Source organism: Piliocolobus tephrosceles, chromosome 2, assembly GCF_002776525.5.
Source record: "Piliocolobus tephrosceles isolate RC106 chromosome 2, ASM277652v3, whole genome shotgun sequence".
Lineage (NCBI taxonomy): Eukaryota > Metazoa > Chordata > Mammalia > Primates > Cercopithecidae > Piliocolobus > Piliocolobus tephrosceles.
In genome coordinates this window covers 160,460,149-160,477,713 of record NC_045435.1, presented here as the reverse complement: position 1 = coordinate 160,477,713, position 17,565 = coordinate 160,460,149, and the positions used below count along the sequence as shown (strand labels likewise).

General features: G+C 46.8%; 1 protein-coding gene across 1 annotated transcript in view; it reads left to right on the top strand.

Annotated features, from left to right (window-relative positions):
• The first annotated feature begins 2,495 nt into the window (after nt 1-2,495).
• The window catches only part of DZIP1L (DAZ interacting zinc finger protein 1 like), a 55,531-nt gene continuing 40,461 nt past the window's right edge, over nt 2,496-17,565 (top strand). The window contains exons 1-2 of the mRNA XM_023187901.1: nt 2,496-2,777; nt 13,958-14,539. Coding sequence (XP_023043669.1) covers nt 14,039-14,539 — 501 coding nt within the window. The 5' untranslated portion in view covers nt 2,496-2,777; nt 13,958-14,038. The remainder of the gene's footprint in view (nt 2,778-13,957; nt 14,540-17,565) is intronic.

Sequence of the window (17,565 nt, the reverse complement as noted above, 5' to 3'; positions counted from 1 at the left end):
GCAGAAAACCCTGGGGTGAAAAAAGGGCCCTGACTAGGAGAAGACAGCAGGAACAAGATTCCCCATCCGAGTAGGTGGTGCACAGATATCCCAACTTGGTCCTGCTCCCTGCTCCATCTACTACTTTTTTTAATGTTTAAAAAATTGTGGTAAACTATACATAACGTAAAATTTGCCATTGTAACCATTTTCAAGTGTACAATTCAGTGGTATTAAGTACATTCACATTATTGTGCAACTATCACTACCATTTATCTCTGGAACTTTTTCATCACTCCCAAACTGAGATTCTGTACTCATGAATCAATAACTACTCATTCCCCCTCCTCCAGCCACTGGTAACCACTATTCTACTTTCTGTCTCTGTGAATGGTACAAGTGGAATCACACAATATTTCCAGGTATAAGTGGAATAATACAATATTTGTCCTTTTGTGTCTAGTTTATTTCATTTACATAATGTTTTTGCCTTGATCTGAATGTTTGTGTCCCTGCAAAATGGGGTTGAAATCTTGACCCCCAAGGTGATGGTATTAGGAGGTGGGGCTTTAGGGAGGTATGGTTAGGTCATGAAGGTAGAGTCCTCATAATTGGGATTAGTGCGCTTATGAAAGAAACCCCAGAGAGCAAGGTAGCCCCTTCTACTAAGTGAGGGTGCAGTGAGAAGATGACAGCTAGGAAACAGGCCCTCACCAGGCACCGAATCTGCCAGTGTCTCTATTTTGGACTTCCCAGCCTCCAGAACTGTGAGAAAAAAACTTCTACTGTTTATATGCTACCCACTCAATGGTATTTTGTTATAGCAGCCTGAATTGACTAAGACAGTTTTCAAGGTTCATTCATATGTCAGAATTTCTTTCCCTTTTAAAGTTAATATTACATTGTATGGATATACCACATTTTGTTTACCCATTAATCTGTTGATAGACATTTGAATTGTTTCCACCTTTTGGCTATTGTGAATAATGCTATTATGAACATGAGTATATGAATATCTGCTTAAATCCCTGCTTTCAGTTCTTTGGGGTATATACCCAGAAATGGAATTGCTGGATCTTTTGGCAATTCGTGTTTAATTTTTTGAGGAACTGCCATTCTGTATCCACAGTAATGGTACCATTTTACATTCCCACCAGCAATGCACAGGAGTTCCAGCTTCCCTGCATGTCCTTGACAATGCTTGCTCCCATACACATTTGCTTTGGCTGCCTCAAAATGTAGAGCTTGGCAGATTGAGACTGTGGTGGGAAGAGAGCCTTTGCAATGGAAAAAAGAGAAAGAGGGAGGGAGGGCGAAGAGTTGGAGGATGGAGAGAGACAATGTGTGAAAAGGAGCTTTTTTCCCCACTCTTCTCTGACCCTCATGGGGGCTGCACCAACTCCTAGAACCTTCAAGCAGCAAGACAGAAGTCCCCTCCACCAGGCACAGAGCTCTCCTTACACCTGGCCTCCTATTCCCAGCAACTTTAAGGAAGTATTTTTTTTAATTGGCCATGGTTTTATCAAAAGCCTATTACGTTTTTGCCACAAAAGGATTTTCTTTAAAATAAAAATAAGGGTAAGTATTTGATGTCCCTTGGGAGTGCTTTAGAGAAGAGGAATGAATACTGACATGTCCTATCTTCCCAGATGCAGAATTGTAAAACAAACAAACATAATTGCTTTTCACATGTAAAAGAAAACTGAGTTAGAACATACTAGCGTTTTCTTTGCCACGAAAGAGTTTACTTTCAGTGACTAAGCCAGAACTACTAGAGTTGCCAGGCCTAGGGACAGGACACATTCTAAGTGCTTAGCCAGGCTGGCCAGGACTGACCATTTCTGCAAGGAGTCCACAAGAAGGCTCAGGGCAGCCCTTTCCTGCTCTTATCAATTTGAGTTAAGCAACAAACCTTTTAACCAAATATCAGCTCCATGGCACAACCCACAGTTACGGTGCCCACAAAACAGAATCTTAGCACAGCAACTACTGGCTATGGGAAGCAATCAGAGACTAACATCAGGAGAAGAAATACGTTTTTCAGTCCTGGGTTTCCAAGTTGGCATCCCCAGGGCAAACCAGCAGGTTGGGAGGGTAGGGGCTGGTGGGTGGCGGCTGCGGAGGGAAGGTGGCTGCCGTCTGTCTGATCAGACCTGGGGCACACCCAAAGAACTCTCCTAGCTTGGGATCAGGTCAGGAAGAAACTAGGACGGTCCCTTTAGGAGAGTGGGCAGGACTATCTGCCCGGGGGGCTGCCGCCGCCCCTGCACAGCAGGCCATCGTTTGTACCGGAGGCAGGGTGTGGGGAAACTGGGGCAAGTCCAGCCTCTCAGCAAGGCCAGGAAGCCATTCACTTGGATCCTGGATTTTACTAACGGATTAAACGTGGCATTCTCTACTTCCCCCATCCGTTACAGACCTAAAAATAGCTCGTCCCAGAGGGGCCGGGAGAGGCTCCACCTCTTCTTGAGGTGGGGCGGGGCGGCTGTAGTAGGAGCAGGAGGCACCGGAGACCCCAAGTCACGAGCTGACGGGCGCACCGAGGAGCTCTCTGCCCGCGGCCCCGCAGGTTGGCGGCACCGGAGTGGGCCGGGCAGGCTCTGCCTCCGCCACAGAGAGCGCCCCGGCTGCTGGGAGGTGGGGAAGCATCCCGGGAACGGCGGGCGGTGAGCATTCCGGGAACCGTCTCTGGGCTGTCTGGGGCGGTGGAGCAAGTCTGGAGGCAGGACGTGGGGCGAGTAGGGGAGCCGCCACCTCGAGACGTCTTCCCGCCGCCCCCGGTTCTGGGCGACCCCACGGTGAGCGGGCCGCGCGGGAAAACTATGCCAGGAATTAGTCCCGGGAGCGGGGCGGGTGGGTAGCTTGGCTGCACTCCGAAGGATCAGGGATTCGGGAGGTTAAACATTACCTGGGGCGAACTCCCTGCCGGGGTGTAGCTGGGCGCGGGAGTAGCCGGCTGCGTGCGTCCCCACTGCCCAGGGCGCGCCCTTCCGGCCCGGCGCCGCCCTGCACGCCGGCCCCCTCCGCCCGCGCCGAACCGCGGCGCCCCGGGAGGGAAGGACCCGCGCGCTGGGGCAGTGAAGGCGTTAGCGGGAATGACGGGATGCCCCAGGACTCGGCTACACTGGGAAGACGGCCTTGGGTTTTTACTTTTTGTAAAAAGAAACGTGATTTGGGAGGGCTTGGTGATCTGAGTGCCTTAGGTAAAGGAGGATCTTTTAGTAATTAGGTGATTTAAAAACAATAGCATTGGCATCTTTCCTTCCCCTTCTTCCTCTCCTGGGCTGGACCTCAGCAGGAGGCAGACGTGGTATTTTCATCTTGAGGGTGGCTGCGAATAAAGTCCACCGAAGACCTGTTCAGTGCAGGACAGGGGTCCAGGAGACGGCAGAGGAGGAGGTCCGAGGGGGCCTGGGCAGGGCCTAGTTCACGGAGCCCTTCCTAGGGGCCCAGGGCCTAGGCTGCCCCTGCCTGGCCTCCTGGAATTCGATTTCTAACAGGACTTTGGAGAGAGTCCTGGGAAGTATGGGGTGTTCTGACTTGGCTTCTCACACCCTCATCCGCAGATAGGGTGTGTGACCTCTCCTCAGTTGCAGCCCCTAACACCTCTCCACACCCCTCCCGGATGTGAGGACTGGCCACTGAGAACAACCCCGCTAAGGGAAAGCTGATCCTCCAGTCAAGTGGCTGATAAGGGGCCTTTTGTCTGTCTAGGTCAGCACCAAGGGTCTGGAGACACCTACCTCATCTGGAAATATTTTTTGATACTATCTAAATACCTCATGAAGTTGTATGCTTCAGGTTGGAAACAGAAACCTGAATTCATGTGGGCACCGTAACTGTGGGTTGTGCCATGGAGCTGATATTTGGTTAAAAGGTTTGTTGCTCAACTCAAATTGACTGCCCTGAGCCTTCTTATGGACTCCTTGCAGAGATGGTCAGTCCTGGCCAGCCTGGCTAAGCACTCACAATGTCTCCTGTCCCTAGGCGTGACAACTCTAGTAGTTCTGGCTTAGTCACTGAAAGTGAACTCAGTGGCAAAGAAAACGCTAGTATGTTCTAAGCTAGTTTTCTTTTACATGTGAAAAGCAATTATGTTTGTTTGTTTTACAATTCTGCATCTGGGAAGATAGGACATGTCAGTATTCATTCCTCTTCTCTAAAGCACTCCCAAGAGACATCAGTCAAATACCTACCCCTATTTTTATTTTTATTTTTATTTTTATTTATTTATTTATTTTTGAGACGGAGTCTCGCTCTGTCACCCAGGCTGGAGTGCTGTGGCCGGATCTCAGCTCACTGCAAGCTCCACCTCCCGGGTTCACGCCATTCTCCTGCCTCAGCCTCCCGGGTAGCTGGGACTACAGGTGCTGCCACCTCGCCCGGCTAGTTTTTTGTAGTTTTTAGTAGAAACGGGGTTTCACCGTGTTAGCCAGGATGGTCTCGATCTCCTGACCTTGTGATCCGCCTGTCTCGGCCTCCCAAAGTGCTGGGATTACAGGCTTGAGCCACCGCGCCCGGCCCCCCTATTTTTATTTTAAAGAAAATCTTTTTGTGGCAAAAACTTAATGGGGTTTTGATAAAACTATGGCCACTTAAAAATATCTCCTTAAAGTTGCTGGGAATAGGAGGCCAGGTGTAAGGAGAGCTCTGTACCCGGTGGAGGAGACCTCTGTCTTGCTGCTTGAAGGTTCTAGGAGTCTGTGCAGCCCCCATGAGGATCAGGGAAGAGTGGAAAAGGAGAACACAACAGAATCTGAGAATAAGTCTAAGCTCTGCAGTGGTAGTACTTCAGGAGAGCTCCCAGGTCCCTGTTATCTCTGTTGAGGTCTCTGAAGCTCCCTTGCATACTGTGTGTGCATAGCCTGTTTGCAAACCATGTGAAGGTTTCCTTGGCAGCCACAACAATTAGCATTAATGACACGCCTGAGCTCCCCCAGTGGGCACCGCTGAAGTTAGCTTGGGAGCCAGGGCAGGTTTGTAAATGATTGCCTGGCAGCCACCTTGGAAACTTGGCTCCCTCAAATTCTCCTCTTGACTGCATTCTTGAGGAAGCAGAAGAGACAATAAGATGGCGATGTTGTTGTCTAGCTGTCAGTTTATGTTTAAAAAAAAAAGGTGTTTGGCCAATTTTGAGGAAGTCATTTTTGACAGATTATCGGTGGACCGGTTTTAGAAGAACCATAAAGTCTCCAGGGATTGTTTCACAGTGGGATAGCTGCCTTGTGAGGCGGTGAACAACCTGTCACTGGGAGTGTGCACAGCAAGGGTAGTAGATGGGTTTTCTATGTTTTAGATGGGTGTGGAATTGTCCCAGGCAGAAACCAACTCTTAACAATGAAACAAGTTTGAATGTAGCACAAATATTCTTTTGGGTTCTTTATTCATAATATTGATCTAGGACTGGGAAGTTTCCCAAAACCCTGTCATATATCTAAAGGTGATTAAACAGCTTCAGTTTTCCTAATGACAGTGAGTCGTTTCCTCTCTCTCTCTTTTTTTTTTTTTTTTTGAGACAGAGTCTCACTGTGTTGCCCAGGCTGGAGTGCAATGGCGCAATCTCGGCTCACTGCAACCTCTGCCTCCCAGGTTGAAGTGATTCTCCTGCCTCAGCCTCCCGAGTACCTGGGACTACAGGTGTGCACCACGACACCTAGCTAATTTTTGTATTTTTAGTAGAGACAGAGTTTCACCATATTGGCCAGGCTGATTTTGAACTCCTAACCTCAGGCAATCTGTCCACCTTGGCCTCCCGAAGTGCTGGGATTACAGGCATGAGCCACTGCTCCCAGTTGACAGTGTGTCATTTCTACCTTGTATTTCTATTCCCAGATGTGGGAAAAGCAGTCTGCTCAAAATTCAGTCTGGATAAAGCACGATGTCCTTGCCCCTAGGGTGTATGGTTTCCAGGTAACATGCAACACTCTCATTCGGCTTTTTGTCTGCCTATCCTAGTCAGGACGCAAGCTGTGGAGCTGAGTCGGGTTCAGACAGGCCCTGCTGAAATACAGGGAGAATTTAGAATCTCCAGCACTAACCCTGCTGTGATTTGCTGTGAACTCTGTCAGCGCTTGTACTTTGGTCAAGAAAACTCAGGTATTGTAATTTCCATAATGAGAAATAATTTGTATGTCATCATCATCATTATTATCATTATTAAGAGTTTGGCATAATTGAAAAGCTCTGGAGTCAGATAGAACTTGGCTTGAATCTTGGCTTCATTATTAGTAGCTGAGTGAGCAGGGCCCTTAGCTTCTCTGAGCCTCAGTTTCTACATCTGTGAGATGGGACAAACCATAGCCATCTACAAGGCTATATGAGTTTAGAATTAGTACTTTTAAAGGCTGGCACAGTGCCTGGCATATAGATGTTTGATAAATGTTAACTGTTATACTATCATCATATCATAATCATCTTCAGATTCCACAGTTCTGCTCCATATTTATTTATTTATTTATTTATTTATTTTTTTTGTGACAGTGTTTCACTCTTGTTGCCCAGGCTGGAGTGCAATGACACAGTCTTGGCTCACAGCTGACTGCAACCTCCACCTCCCGGGTTCGAGAAATTCTCCTGCCTCAGCTTTCCAAGTAACTGGGATTACAGGCGCCCACTACCACTCCCAGAAAATTTTTGTATTTTTAGTAGAGACGGGGGTTTCACCATGTTGGCCAGGCTGGTCTTGAACTCCTGACCTCCGGTGATTCATCTGCCTCAGCCTCCCAAAGTGCTGGGATTACAGGTGTGAGCCACCGCACCTGGCCCTGCTCTGTCTTACAATGCCAGAGCTCTAGGACATCTAAGAATTGGACCCTTAGGGTTCTAGAAAAAGACATGAGTAATACTTTTGAGGTGCATTAAAACCTCATGAACTCAGACCCCTAATTCTGTGTAGCTGGGAGTGGGGCTGCCACCTTCTGTGTTTATGGAGTATGCTCAGAGTGTAAGTATGAAGGTTTCAGGGCTGCTCAGGAAGCAAGCTCCAACACTGAGGCCATATCTTGACAGTCAGCGTGGGCACTGCGACTTCTCACTGATATGCCTGATTCCACCTGCCAGGGCTCCTGCACTCTCAGCTCTTATTAGTAGCCCATGGGATTAAACTATGGATGCAGATGGTCAACAAATCAGCATTTACTAAGTCTGAATGGCATTTCCCTCCAATGAGTCTGAATGAGGGATTCCTAACTCAGCTTTTACTCTTTATCCTAACTCTTGGCAGTCCATAGCCCCATTTATTCAAGACCCAAAGAATATAGAATTTTAAGTCAGATATTCTGAGATTTCAACAATTTTGCTCAGTTCAGTAGCAATCTGGGTGCCAGGCTGGGGACGGGGATACAGCAGATATGAATAAGCCATGGTCTCAGCCCCTGTAAAGTTCATAGCCAGGGGAGTCGGGGAGGAAGGAGACAGAAGTGTCCTGGTATGGGCCCCTCCTGGGTGTTCCCGGAGAACTCTTTCCCAGCTCCTGTCTTGGCACTTGCCACTCTGTGGGTTCATTTCTGTGTATTTTTCTGTCTCTCTGGAGAAAAAAACTTTGGAGCCAGACACTATCACTTACTAGTTGTGTGATTGTGGGAAAGTCATTTCCCCTGTTTGTTTCCTCTCTCTGTTTCCTCTCTTTGTTCACTCTCTGTTTCTTCATCTGCATAATAGGTTGTTGTGAGAATTAAGTGGGATAATGCATGTAAAGCCTTAGCACTGAGTATGGAAAATAATAGAATTCCAGAAATGTGAACTATTTTTATTAACAACAGTAGGGATGGTTGCCCAGGTCATCATTGATCCCGAGTGCCAGTCATGATGCCTGGCACTTAGTAGGGCCTCAGGAATCATTTGTTGACGGGATGGAGATATGAATGTTGCAGAGACACCCTAACAGACCAAAGTGTATGCTCTGTACTCTGGAAGCCCAGGGGAGGGGCAGGGAACTTTGACTGTGAGCCTAGCAGGGATTTATGGTGGTAATCATTTATTTATTTATTTATTTTTATATTGTGGGAAGTTTTTTTTTATTATTATACTTTAAGTTCTAGGGTACATGTGCACAACATGCAGGTTTGTTACATATGTATACATGTGCCATGTTGGTTTGCTGCACCCATTAACTCATCATTTACATTAGGTGTTTCTCCTAATGCTATCCCTCCCTTCTCCCTCAACCCTACAATAGGTCCCGTTGTGTGATGTTCCCCACCCTGTGTCCAAATGTTCTCATTGTTCTATTCCCACCTATGAATGAGAACAGGCGGTGTTTGGTTTTCTGTCCTTGCGATAGTTTGCTCAGAATGATGGTTTCCAGCAAGGACTTCGTGACTAAAACACCAAAAGCAATGGCAACAAAAGCCAAAATAGACAAATGGGATCTGTTTATTTTAGTTTTAATTTTACTTTAAGTTCTGGGATACATGTGCAGAATGTGCAGGTTTGTTACATAGGTATATATGTACCATGGTGTTTTGCTGCACCTATCAACCCGTCATCTAGGTTTTAAGCCCCACATGAGTTAGGTATTTGTCCTAAAGCTCTCCCTCTCCTTGTCTTCCACCCCGCAAAAGGCCCAGGTGTGTGATGTTTCCTCCTTGTGTCTGTGTGTTCTCATTGTTCAACTCCTACTTATGATTGAGAACATGTGGTATTTGGTTTTCTGTTCCTGTGTTAATTTGCTGAGAATGATGGTTTCTAGCTGCATCCATGTCTCTGCAAAGTACCTGAACTCATTCTTTTTCGTGGCTGTGTAGTATTCCATGGTGTATATGTGCCACATTTTCTTTATCCAATCTGCCATTAATGGGCATTTGGGTTGGTTCCGAGTCTTGGCTATTGTGAATAGTGCTGCAATAAATATGTGTGTGCATGTGTCTTTATAGTAGAATGATTTATAATCCTTTGGGTTTATATCCAGTAATGGTATTGCTGGGTCAATTTGTGTTTCTGGTTCTAGGTCCTTGAGGAATCGCCACACTGTCTTCCATAATGGCTGAACTAATTTACACTCCCATTTGGAGGTAATAATTTGTAAGCAGGGCCTTGAAACATGCATCGACCTTTAGTTGGAACAGAAGGAGGTGGCGAAGGACCATCTATACCAAGAGGCAGCATAGAATAGGGGTTAGGAGCCCAGACTGGAGTCAAGCTGCCTGGGTGTGAATCTTACCTCTGGATCTTGGGCAAGCTTCTTTATTTCTCTGTGGCTTAGATGATAATAGTACCTCCTCAAGGGCTGGTCCTGAGAAATATATGAGTGCTTCTTTGTAAAGCTTTTAAAAACAGTGCCTATACATAAAATAAACAGCCCAGAGGTATGAAAGGGTGGAAGGCAAGTAATATGGTTAAATGGGAGATGCAGCTAGAAAGGTAGGTTTGGAAACAGTTCATCAAAGTCTTTGAATATCACTCAGTGTATTTAGAATTAGCCAACAAGGAACACAAAATCCATTCCTCTGTGGCTGGAGCTCAATAGTGGTTTCCCACTTTAAGCAGGGCCTGCACTCTCAGGTTTGCCACAATCCCTAATGTTTCCTAATCCAGCACTCCACAGATTTAGTGATTCTAAATCAGTAAGTCAGGGGATCTGCATTACTGGCAAATTCCCAGGTGATGCTGATGCTGCTGGTCCAGAGACCACACTTTGAGAACCACTGCCTTATTGTAGCTTGGACACTAAGATGGCGAATGAGTTGCCATTTATCAGCATGCATGTACTGTGGTTTCTTTCACATCTGCTACATTTTGTGCATTTAATGTTACTTTTCTGGCCCTGGTGGAACTTGGGTTTGCAATTCCTGGCATAGTCAGTATGGAATGGTTGGGTATAAGATCACAAGAGACCGAGGGGCTACAGAGAAAGAGATTTGGGGGTGACTGAGGCTCAGCCTAGAGCAACCCTATAGTAGCCGAAGTTGTGAGCTCATTCCTCGGGATAGCGTGCAGGGAGACATGGCTTGCAGGTGGATAGCAGAATATCAAGGGGGCACTGGCACACCCTGTCATAAAAGAAAGGGGAAAGAATAGTTACTGTTTAAGGAACAGCATTCAAACAGGTAGGAGGAGAGATGAGAAAGAGAGAGTGGCTGATGGAGAGTTCTTGACTTTATTATTAGAGGACTGTTGGCAAACATCTGAGGCCAAAGCTTAAATAGTTAAACAGTACAGTTCTCAGGTGAGCTCACCTGAAAGCTGGGACATCAGGAAGCAGGTGTCTTGTTACCCTTGCCCACAGCATGCCTGGTAACCTGCTGTTGCTCTGAGGCACAGCTTGTTGTGAGCAGTCATCCCTCAGGCTCTGGTGGCACAATTGCAGCTTTGGAGCTAAGCATGGTGAGTATCATGTCACCTAACTCCTTTTTTTTTCCCCTCATAACATGGCAGAAACGTGCTAGTCTTCTCATGGCCATGGTGGGAGTGCTTATGTCTGGCTGGTTTTCTTTTTGGAGTACTTGTTGGGAAAGAGTATCTGAGAAAGGGAAGGATGCAGCTGAAACTGAAAAGGTGGGCCAGTGGCATCCTGTAGGCAGTCTCAAGACCAGGCTAAGAGGTTTGCATTTGGTACAGTGGGAATAGGGAGCCGTGCTGAGCTCCAGCGTGGGGAGCAGCTGCGTGGTTAGTATAGCTCCATAGCCCAGGACCTGAGCTTGGGCAGGACCCACATAGGTATACTATAAATTAGGAGTGAGGAAATGGATGAATTGGAGGTTTAAGGGATAAAGGATGTTAATCTGATAAAAGCAAAATTTTAGGAGGAATAGCCCCAAGAATCAATGTTGAGTGGTTCAAAGTGCATAAGCTTTGGTGCCAGATGAACCTACAATTACACTTCAAATCTGGCCTCCTGTTTTCATCCGTTTTGTACTGCTCCAACAGAGTAACACAGACTGGGTAATTTATAAAGAAAAGAAATAAATTTCTCACAGTTCTGGAAGCTTGAAGTCCAATGTCAAGTCCAATATCAAGTCCAATATCGAGCTTGAAGTCCAATATTGGGCAAGGGCCTTCATGCTGCATCATCTCTTGGTGGAGAGTGGAAGGCCAAGAAAGCACAAGAGCAAGAGGGAAGGGGACTGAATTCCTCCTTTCATCAGGAACCTACTTCTGTGATGACTAACCCACTCCTACAATAATGACATTCATCCATTCATGAGGGCAGAGTCTTCGTGACTTAATCACCTCTTAAAGGTATCATCTCTCAACACTGGTGCATTGGGGATTGAGTTTTCAACATACGACCTTTGAGGGATGCCAGATTTGTAAAATGAGAATAATAATACCTGTTTGTAGGTTTGTATTAGGAGTTTGTATCTAGCACAGAGGGTGGCACTCTCTGCAGAGTTGCCAGTGTTATCACTGAGCACCTTCCCCTTGCATCTTCTCCAAGTCTCATAGCACCCTGTGAGGTAGGCAGGGCTGGCCTGTCACTGCCTTTCACAGAAGAAGACAGAAGAAGACAGTGGCCCCCAGCCTAGTCCTACCATTTTTTAAAGGCCTTCTTACTTCTGAAGCTGATTACTTCTTTGACTTTCTGTTGCACTTTTTAAAGTGCACTTTCTATTGCACTTTTTAAAGTCTGAATCATGGACCAGGTGCGGTGGCTCATGCCTGTAATCCCAACTCTTTGGGAGGCCGAGGCGGGTGGATCATGAGGTCAGGAGTTTGAGACCAGCCTGACCAACATAGTGAAACCTTGTCTCTACTAAAAATACAAAAAATTAGCCGGGTGTGGTGGAGTGCGCCAGTAATCCCAGCTACTCTGGAGGCTGAGGCAGGAGAATTGCGTGAACCCGGGAGGTGGAGGTTGCAGTGAGTCAAGATTGCGCCATTGCATTTCAGCCCGGGTGACAGTTCAAAACAGTATCTCAAAAAAAAAAAAAAAGAAAGAAGACTGAATGATGTCATCTTGAAAGGACTTGATTAAATAGGGTAAAATGTTCCTCTTGTTGCCTTAGTCAGATTCTCACTTATGCAAGAGCTGAAGTTCTATGTTTTCTTTTTAAAAATAATAAAAGTGATAGAAGATGATAAGAACTTTGAATAGTACAGTCTTTCCAGAAACAGTCTATGCTTATGAAATAATGTACATAAATGAATCATATATATGAATTATAAATGAGCATATTTTATTCGTTATAAAACTAATTATAACAAATATGAGTCTTTTCATATGTATGTGTGTGTGGGTATATATATGTGTGTATATATGTGTGTGTATATATGTGTGTGTATATATGTGTATATATGTGTGTGTATAATGTGTGTATATATATGTGTGTGTGTGTATACAAATATATGTGTGTGTGTGTGTGTGTGTGTGTGTGTATAGACTCTCCATGTCTGTGGATTCTGCATCTGCAGATACAACAAACTGCGGGTCAAAAATATTTGAAAAAAAAAAGGATAGTTTCTTCTGTACTGAACATGTACAGGCTTTTTTTCTTGTCATTATTCCTAAATAATTAAGTATAACAGCTATTTTTATAGCATTTACATTGTATCAGGTGTTATAAATAATCTAGAGATGATTTAAAGTTTATGGGAAAATGTGCATAGGTTATATGCAAATACTATACCATTTTATATAAGCAATTTGAGCATCTGTAGATTTTGGTATCTGAGGAGTGTCCTGAAACCAATCCCTCATGGACACTGAGAGACGACTGAATATGTATGTATATATATAATGATCATCATTGGTCTGTGAAGGCCTATTTACCTGTCTATCTGACCATCACCACCCACGCACCATCCATCTATTCATTTATTTATCCCCATTCCACACTCCCGTTTCCCTCCCTCCTCTCATAGACAACCATTCTAATATAATATATATCTTTCACTTTGGTAAGTTATTAAATATGATTATATTAATATGTCATTAAAACACAAATAGAGGTATATATGCCTATTTTGTGTGTGTTTACATATATATATGAGATTATAGTTTCGTGTCAGTACATATAAGTCTGCTTTATACCAATCAATAGCTGCATAATATTCCATTGCCTAGAGATACATTGTACTTTGCTTTCTTCTACTTTTTCTTGTACTTTGCTTGTATAAAAGATACTACAATGACAATTTTTTCATAAGTACCTTTGTACATATGAGTTTGTCTGTAGCATAATTATAATTTTTAGTAGTGGAATGTTCAAAATTCCCATTGATATTGTCAAATACTCTTCAGAGAGAACAGTTCATATGCTCACCAAGAGTTTTGAAAGTAGAATTTGAGTCTTGGCAAACGAACTGGAGATCTTTTTACTTAACTGTTAAGTTAAAAAAGCCCATGATGGATTGAGCATCATGTGGCAGACTCCGTGACTCCCTTGAGCCCCTCCTGACAGGGGTGGACATCATTTCACTCACATTCCAGGAGAGAGAACTTAGTCATATGATCACACGTTATTGCTGGAGAAGCTGGGAAAGTAGCTCACTCATGTTCCACTAGAATCCTGTAGTTATAGGAGAAAGAGAAGACAGGGTAGATATTAGGTACCTTGGTCACTCACAGCAAGTTGTTGGACTTTATCCTGATATAAAAATAGGGTTGCAGAAGGACCTATTTCTAAATTTGATAGCCACCTGCTGACAAAGGCCTTTGCCATGCACTCCTGCAGTGGAGGTGGGCTTTGCAGAGGGGGCTCACTGAGGACCTGCTATGTACCAGGCACTAGGCTGGGTGCTTCACTTGCCTCATTCCTCACCACACGCCTACACAGTGGGCCCCATGTTCCTTCTTAGACCCAGGAGGCTTAAAGATGTGCAGGGACTTGCCCAAGGCAGAACATTCGAATTCACATCTGTGTGATTGCAAAGCCCACATTTTCTTTCCACAGCTCTGGTCATGTCAGCACACACCATGAATGCTACAGCTGCTGCAATGACACCTCACTTTGCCCCACTTAGGCCCTTGCTGGCCAGATATACAGTATGTGCAGCCACACACACCTCACCTAACTTGGACTCTCTTCTCATTTTCCAGGCCTTCTCTCAGCTCCTTGGCCTACTGCCGTGGTCTTGGTGCCACCCTCCTCTGGTGGTCAGCTCAGGGCTTCCTCTGCCCATGCAGTCCCCAGCTGCCACTGCTGAGGGCCTCAGTGGCCCCCTCTTTGGGGCCTACACGTTCCCCACCTTCAAGTTTCAGCCTCGCCATGATAGCATGGACTGGAGGCGCATTAGCACCCTGGATGTAGACCGTGTGGCCCGGGAGCTGGATGTGGCCACTCTGCAGGAGAACATTGCTGGCATCACCTTCTGCAACTTGGACCGGGAGGTATGCAACCGCTGTGGGCAGCCTGTGGACCCGGCACTGCTCAAGGTGCTGCGCCTGGCACAGCTCATCATCGAGTACCTGCTGCACTGCCAGGATTGCCTGAGTGCCAGCATTGCCCAGCTGGAGGCACGGCTACAGACCAGCCTGGGCCAGCAGCAGCGTGGTCAGCAGGAGCTGGGCCGCCAGGCTGACGAGCTCAGGGGTGTGCGGGAGGAGAGCCGCCGGCGTCGCAAGATGATCAGCACCCTGCAGCAGCTGCTAATGCAGACAGGCGCCCACAGCTACCACACGGTGAGGAATCTCCACCAGGCAGGCAGAGTGGGAGGGCTGTGCGCCCCAGCCACTGGGCAGCTGTTGCCACTGGGCAGCACTGCTGGGGCCACAAGGCTGCTGGGGGCTGTTCTCACTGGTTAGGAGCAGATTTCAGAGATGCTGCTCATGGCCAGAGAGCCTGGGGATGTCTCATTAGGTTCTACAGTGTGTGTGTGCGTGTGTGTGTGTGTAGACTGTACATGTGTTGGAGGTGTGTGTGTTTATGGAGAGGGTGCATGTCTAGTGTATGTATATACATGAATGTATGGAGAGTGTGCGTGTGTTTGTAAATGATGTGAATATGTGTGTGTGTTTAATGTGTGTGTATGTGTGTGAATACTTGAAGGGTACCTCTGTGTGTATGTAGGGTGTGTGATGTGTAATGTATGCTTGTACTATATTATAAAGGATACAACTCTGGAGCATGTATAAAAAGGTGTATTAATAGTGTTTGTGACCAAGAAGCAGCTTCTCTGCTCCTTCTGGAATCTCCGCCTGGTTCAGCTCACCTGCCTCCACTCCTGCTTCTACCATGTTCATCAGAAGTCCTACAAGATGCCACCTCTGGCCCCCGGGCCTTCAGCAGCTGCTCCTACATGAGTAGGCCCAGTGCCCGCATTGGCTCCTCATGCTTCTCCTGAGTGGGCAGCAGCAGCTTCTGGGTTGGCCTGGGTGGAGGCTGTGGTGGGGCCAGTGGCATGGTAGGCATCACTGCCATCACGGTCAACCAGAGCCTGCTGAGCCCCCTTAACCTGGAGGTGGACCCCAACATCCAGGCCATGCGCACCCAGGAGAAGGAACAGATCAAGACCCTCAGCAACAAGTTTGCCTCCTTCATCGACAAGGTGCGGTTCCTGGAGCAGCAGAACAAGATGCTGGAGACCAAGTGGAGCCTCCTGCAGCAGCAGAAGACGGCTCAGAGTCAACACGGTCAACATGTTCGAGAGCTATATCAACAACCTTAGGCAGCAGCTGGAGACTCTGGGCCAGGAGAAGCTGAAGCTGGAGGCAGAGCTTGGCAACATGCAGGGCCTGGTGGAGGGCTTCAAGAACAAGTATGAGGATGAGATCAATAAGCGTACAGAGATGGAGAATGAATTTGTCCTCATCAAAAGGATGTGGATGAAGGTTATGTGAACAAGGTGGAACTGGAGTCTCGCCTGGAAGGGCTGACTAACAAGATCAGCTTCCTCAGGCGGCTGTATGAAGAGGAAATCCAGGAGCTGCAGTCCCAGATCTTGGACATGCCTGTGGTGCTGTCCATGGACAACAGCCGCTCCCTGACATGGATAGCATCATCGCTGAGGTCAAGGCGCAGTACAAGGAGATCGCCAACCGCAGCTGGGCTGAGGCTGAGAGCATGTACCAGATCAAGTATGAGGAGTTGCAAATGCTGGCTGGGAAGCACAGGGATGACCTGCAGTGTACAAAGACTGAGATCTCCGAGATGAACCAGAATATCAGCCAGCTCCAGGCTGAGACTGAGGGCCTCAAAGGCCAGAGGGCATCTCAGATGCCAAGCAATGTGGGGAGCTGGCCATTAAGGATGCCAACACCAAGCTGTCTGAGCTGGAGGCCGCCCTGCAGCAGGCCAAGCAGGACATGGCACGGCAACTGCATGAGTACCAGGAGCTGATGAATGTCAAGCTGGCCCTGGACATCGAGATTGCCACCTACTGGAAGCTGCTGGAGGGTGAGGAGAGCCGGCTGGAGAATGGGATGCAGAACACAAGTATCCATACAAAGACCACCAGCAGCTATGCAGGTGGTCTGAGCTCAGCCTATAGGGGCCTCACAAGCCCTGGCCTCAGCTACGGCCTGGGCTCCAGCTTTGGCTCTGGTGCAGCCTCCAGCTCCTTCAACTGCACCAGCTCCACCAGGGGCCACTGTGGTTGTGAAGAAGATAGAGACTCGCGATGGGAAGCTGGTGTCCGAGTCCTCTGACGTCCTGCCCAAGTGAACAGCTGCGGCAGCCCCTCTCATCCTGCCCCTCCTGTGGCTGCCCCAGAGCCTGGTGTGATGGTGGGAGGCTGCTGTGCAGGGTAGCACAGGGAACGGGAGACCCACCTGAGGCTCAGCCCTAGCCCTCAACCCACCTGTGGGGGAGTTTACTGCCTAGGAACCCCCCTTGCCCATGCCCATGCCTCCAGCTACAAAACAATTCAATAGCTTTTCTTTTTTTTTTTTTTTTTGGTCCAAAATAAAACCTCAGCTATCTCTGCCAAACAAATAAACAAACAAAAAACAAAAAAATAGTGTTTGTGTGTGTGTGAATGAATGAAGGAAGGGTATATATGTGAGTAAGAGTGTGTGTATGTACTTACGGAGAGTGTGTAAGGATGCGTATGTAAAAGAAGGATGTATATGTGTCTAAGAGTGTATTTATAAAGGTGTGAGTGCGTGCATATTTATGTATGATGGAGGATTTGTATGTGTATGTAGAGGAGTGTGTTGTGTAAAGGTGTGTGTGTGTGTATGTGTTGAATCTATGTGTGGCAAGGGATTGGTGGAGCCAGCCCTTTTCTGGAATACTGACTCCATTATTCTACTAAGTGACAGTTCATTTCCCAAAGTAGCATGGAGCATTTGAATGTGTCTCCGCGGAAGTATGGATTGGGGACGTTTTTCCTTTAATAAAAATTGTCATGGCGGCTAGGCCCTGTGCCAGGCTCTGAGGATGTGGGCACAAGTCATGCTGGTTCAGGTTTTTAAGACATTCATAGTTTGTGGATGGGTGGGTTACTTATTTCTGCTCATAACACTTCTGACACCAAATGTGTGTTTTTTTTCCTTACACCAACCAATTCTCCAATGCCAACTGGGTGCCCTTCATTTCAATTCTGACACTATCTACCTGGAGTTAGCATCGGATCCCATGAGTTAAGGGACCAGTCCCATAAGACTGGTCCACTTCAGATACCCAGGCCTCCTGTACTTCTGACTAACTGGCCACAAATTGAGGGTTCCCATAACTCCATCCTGAGGTTCATAAGACTGGTCCACTT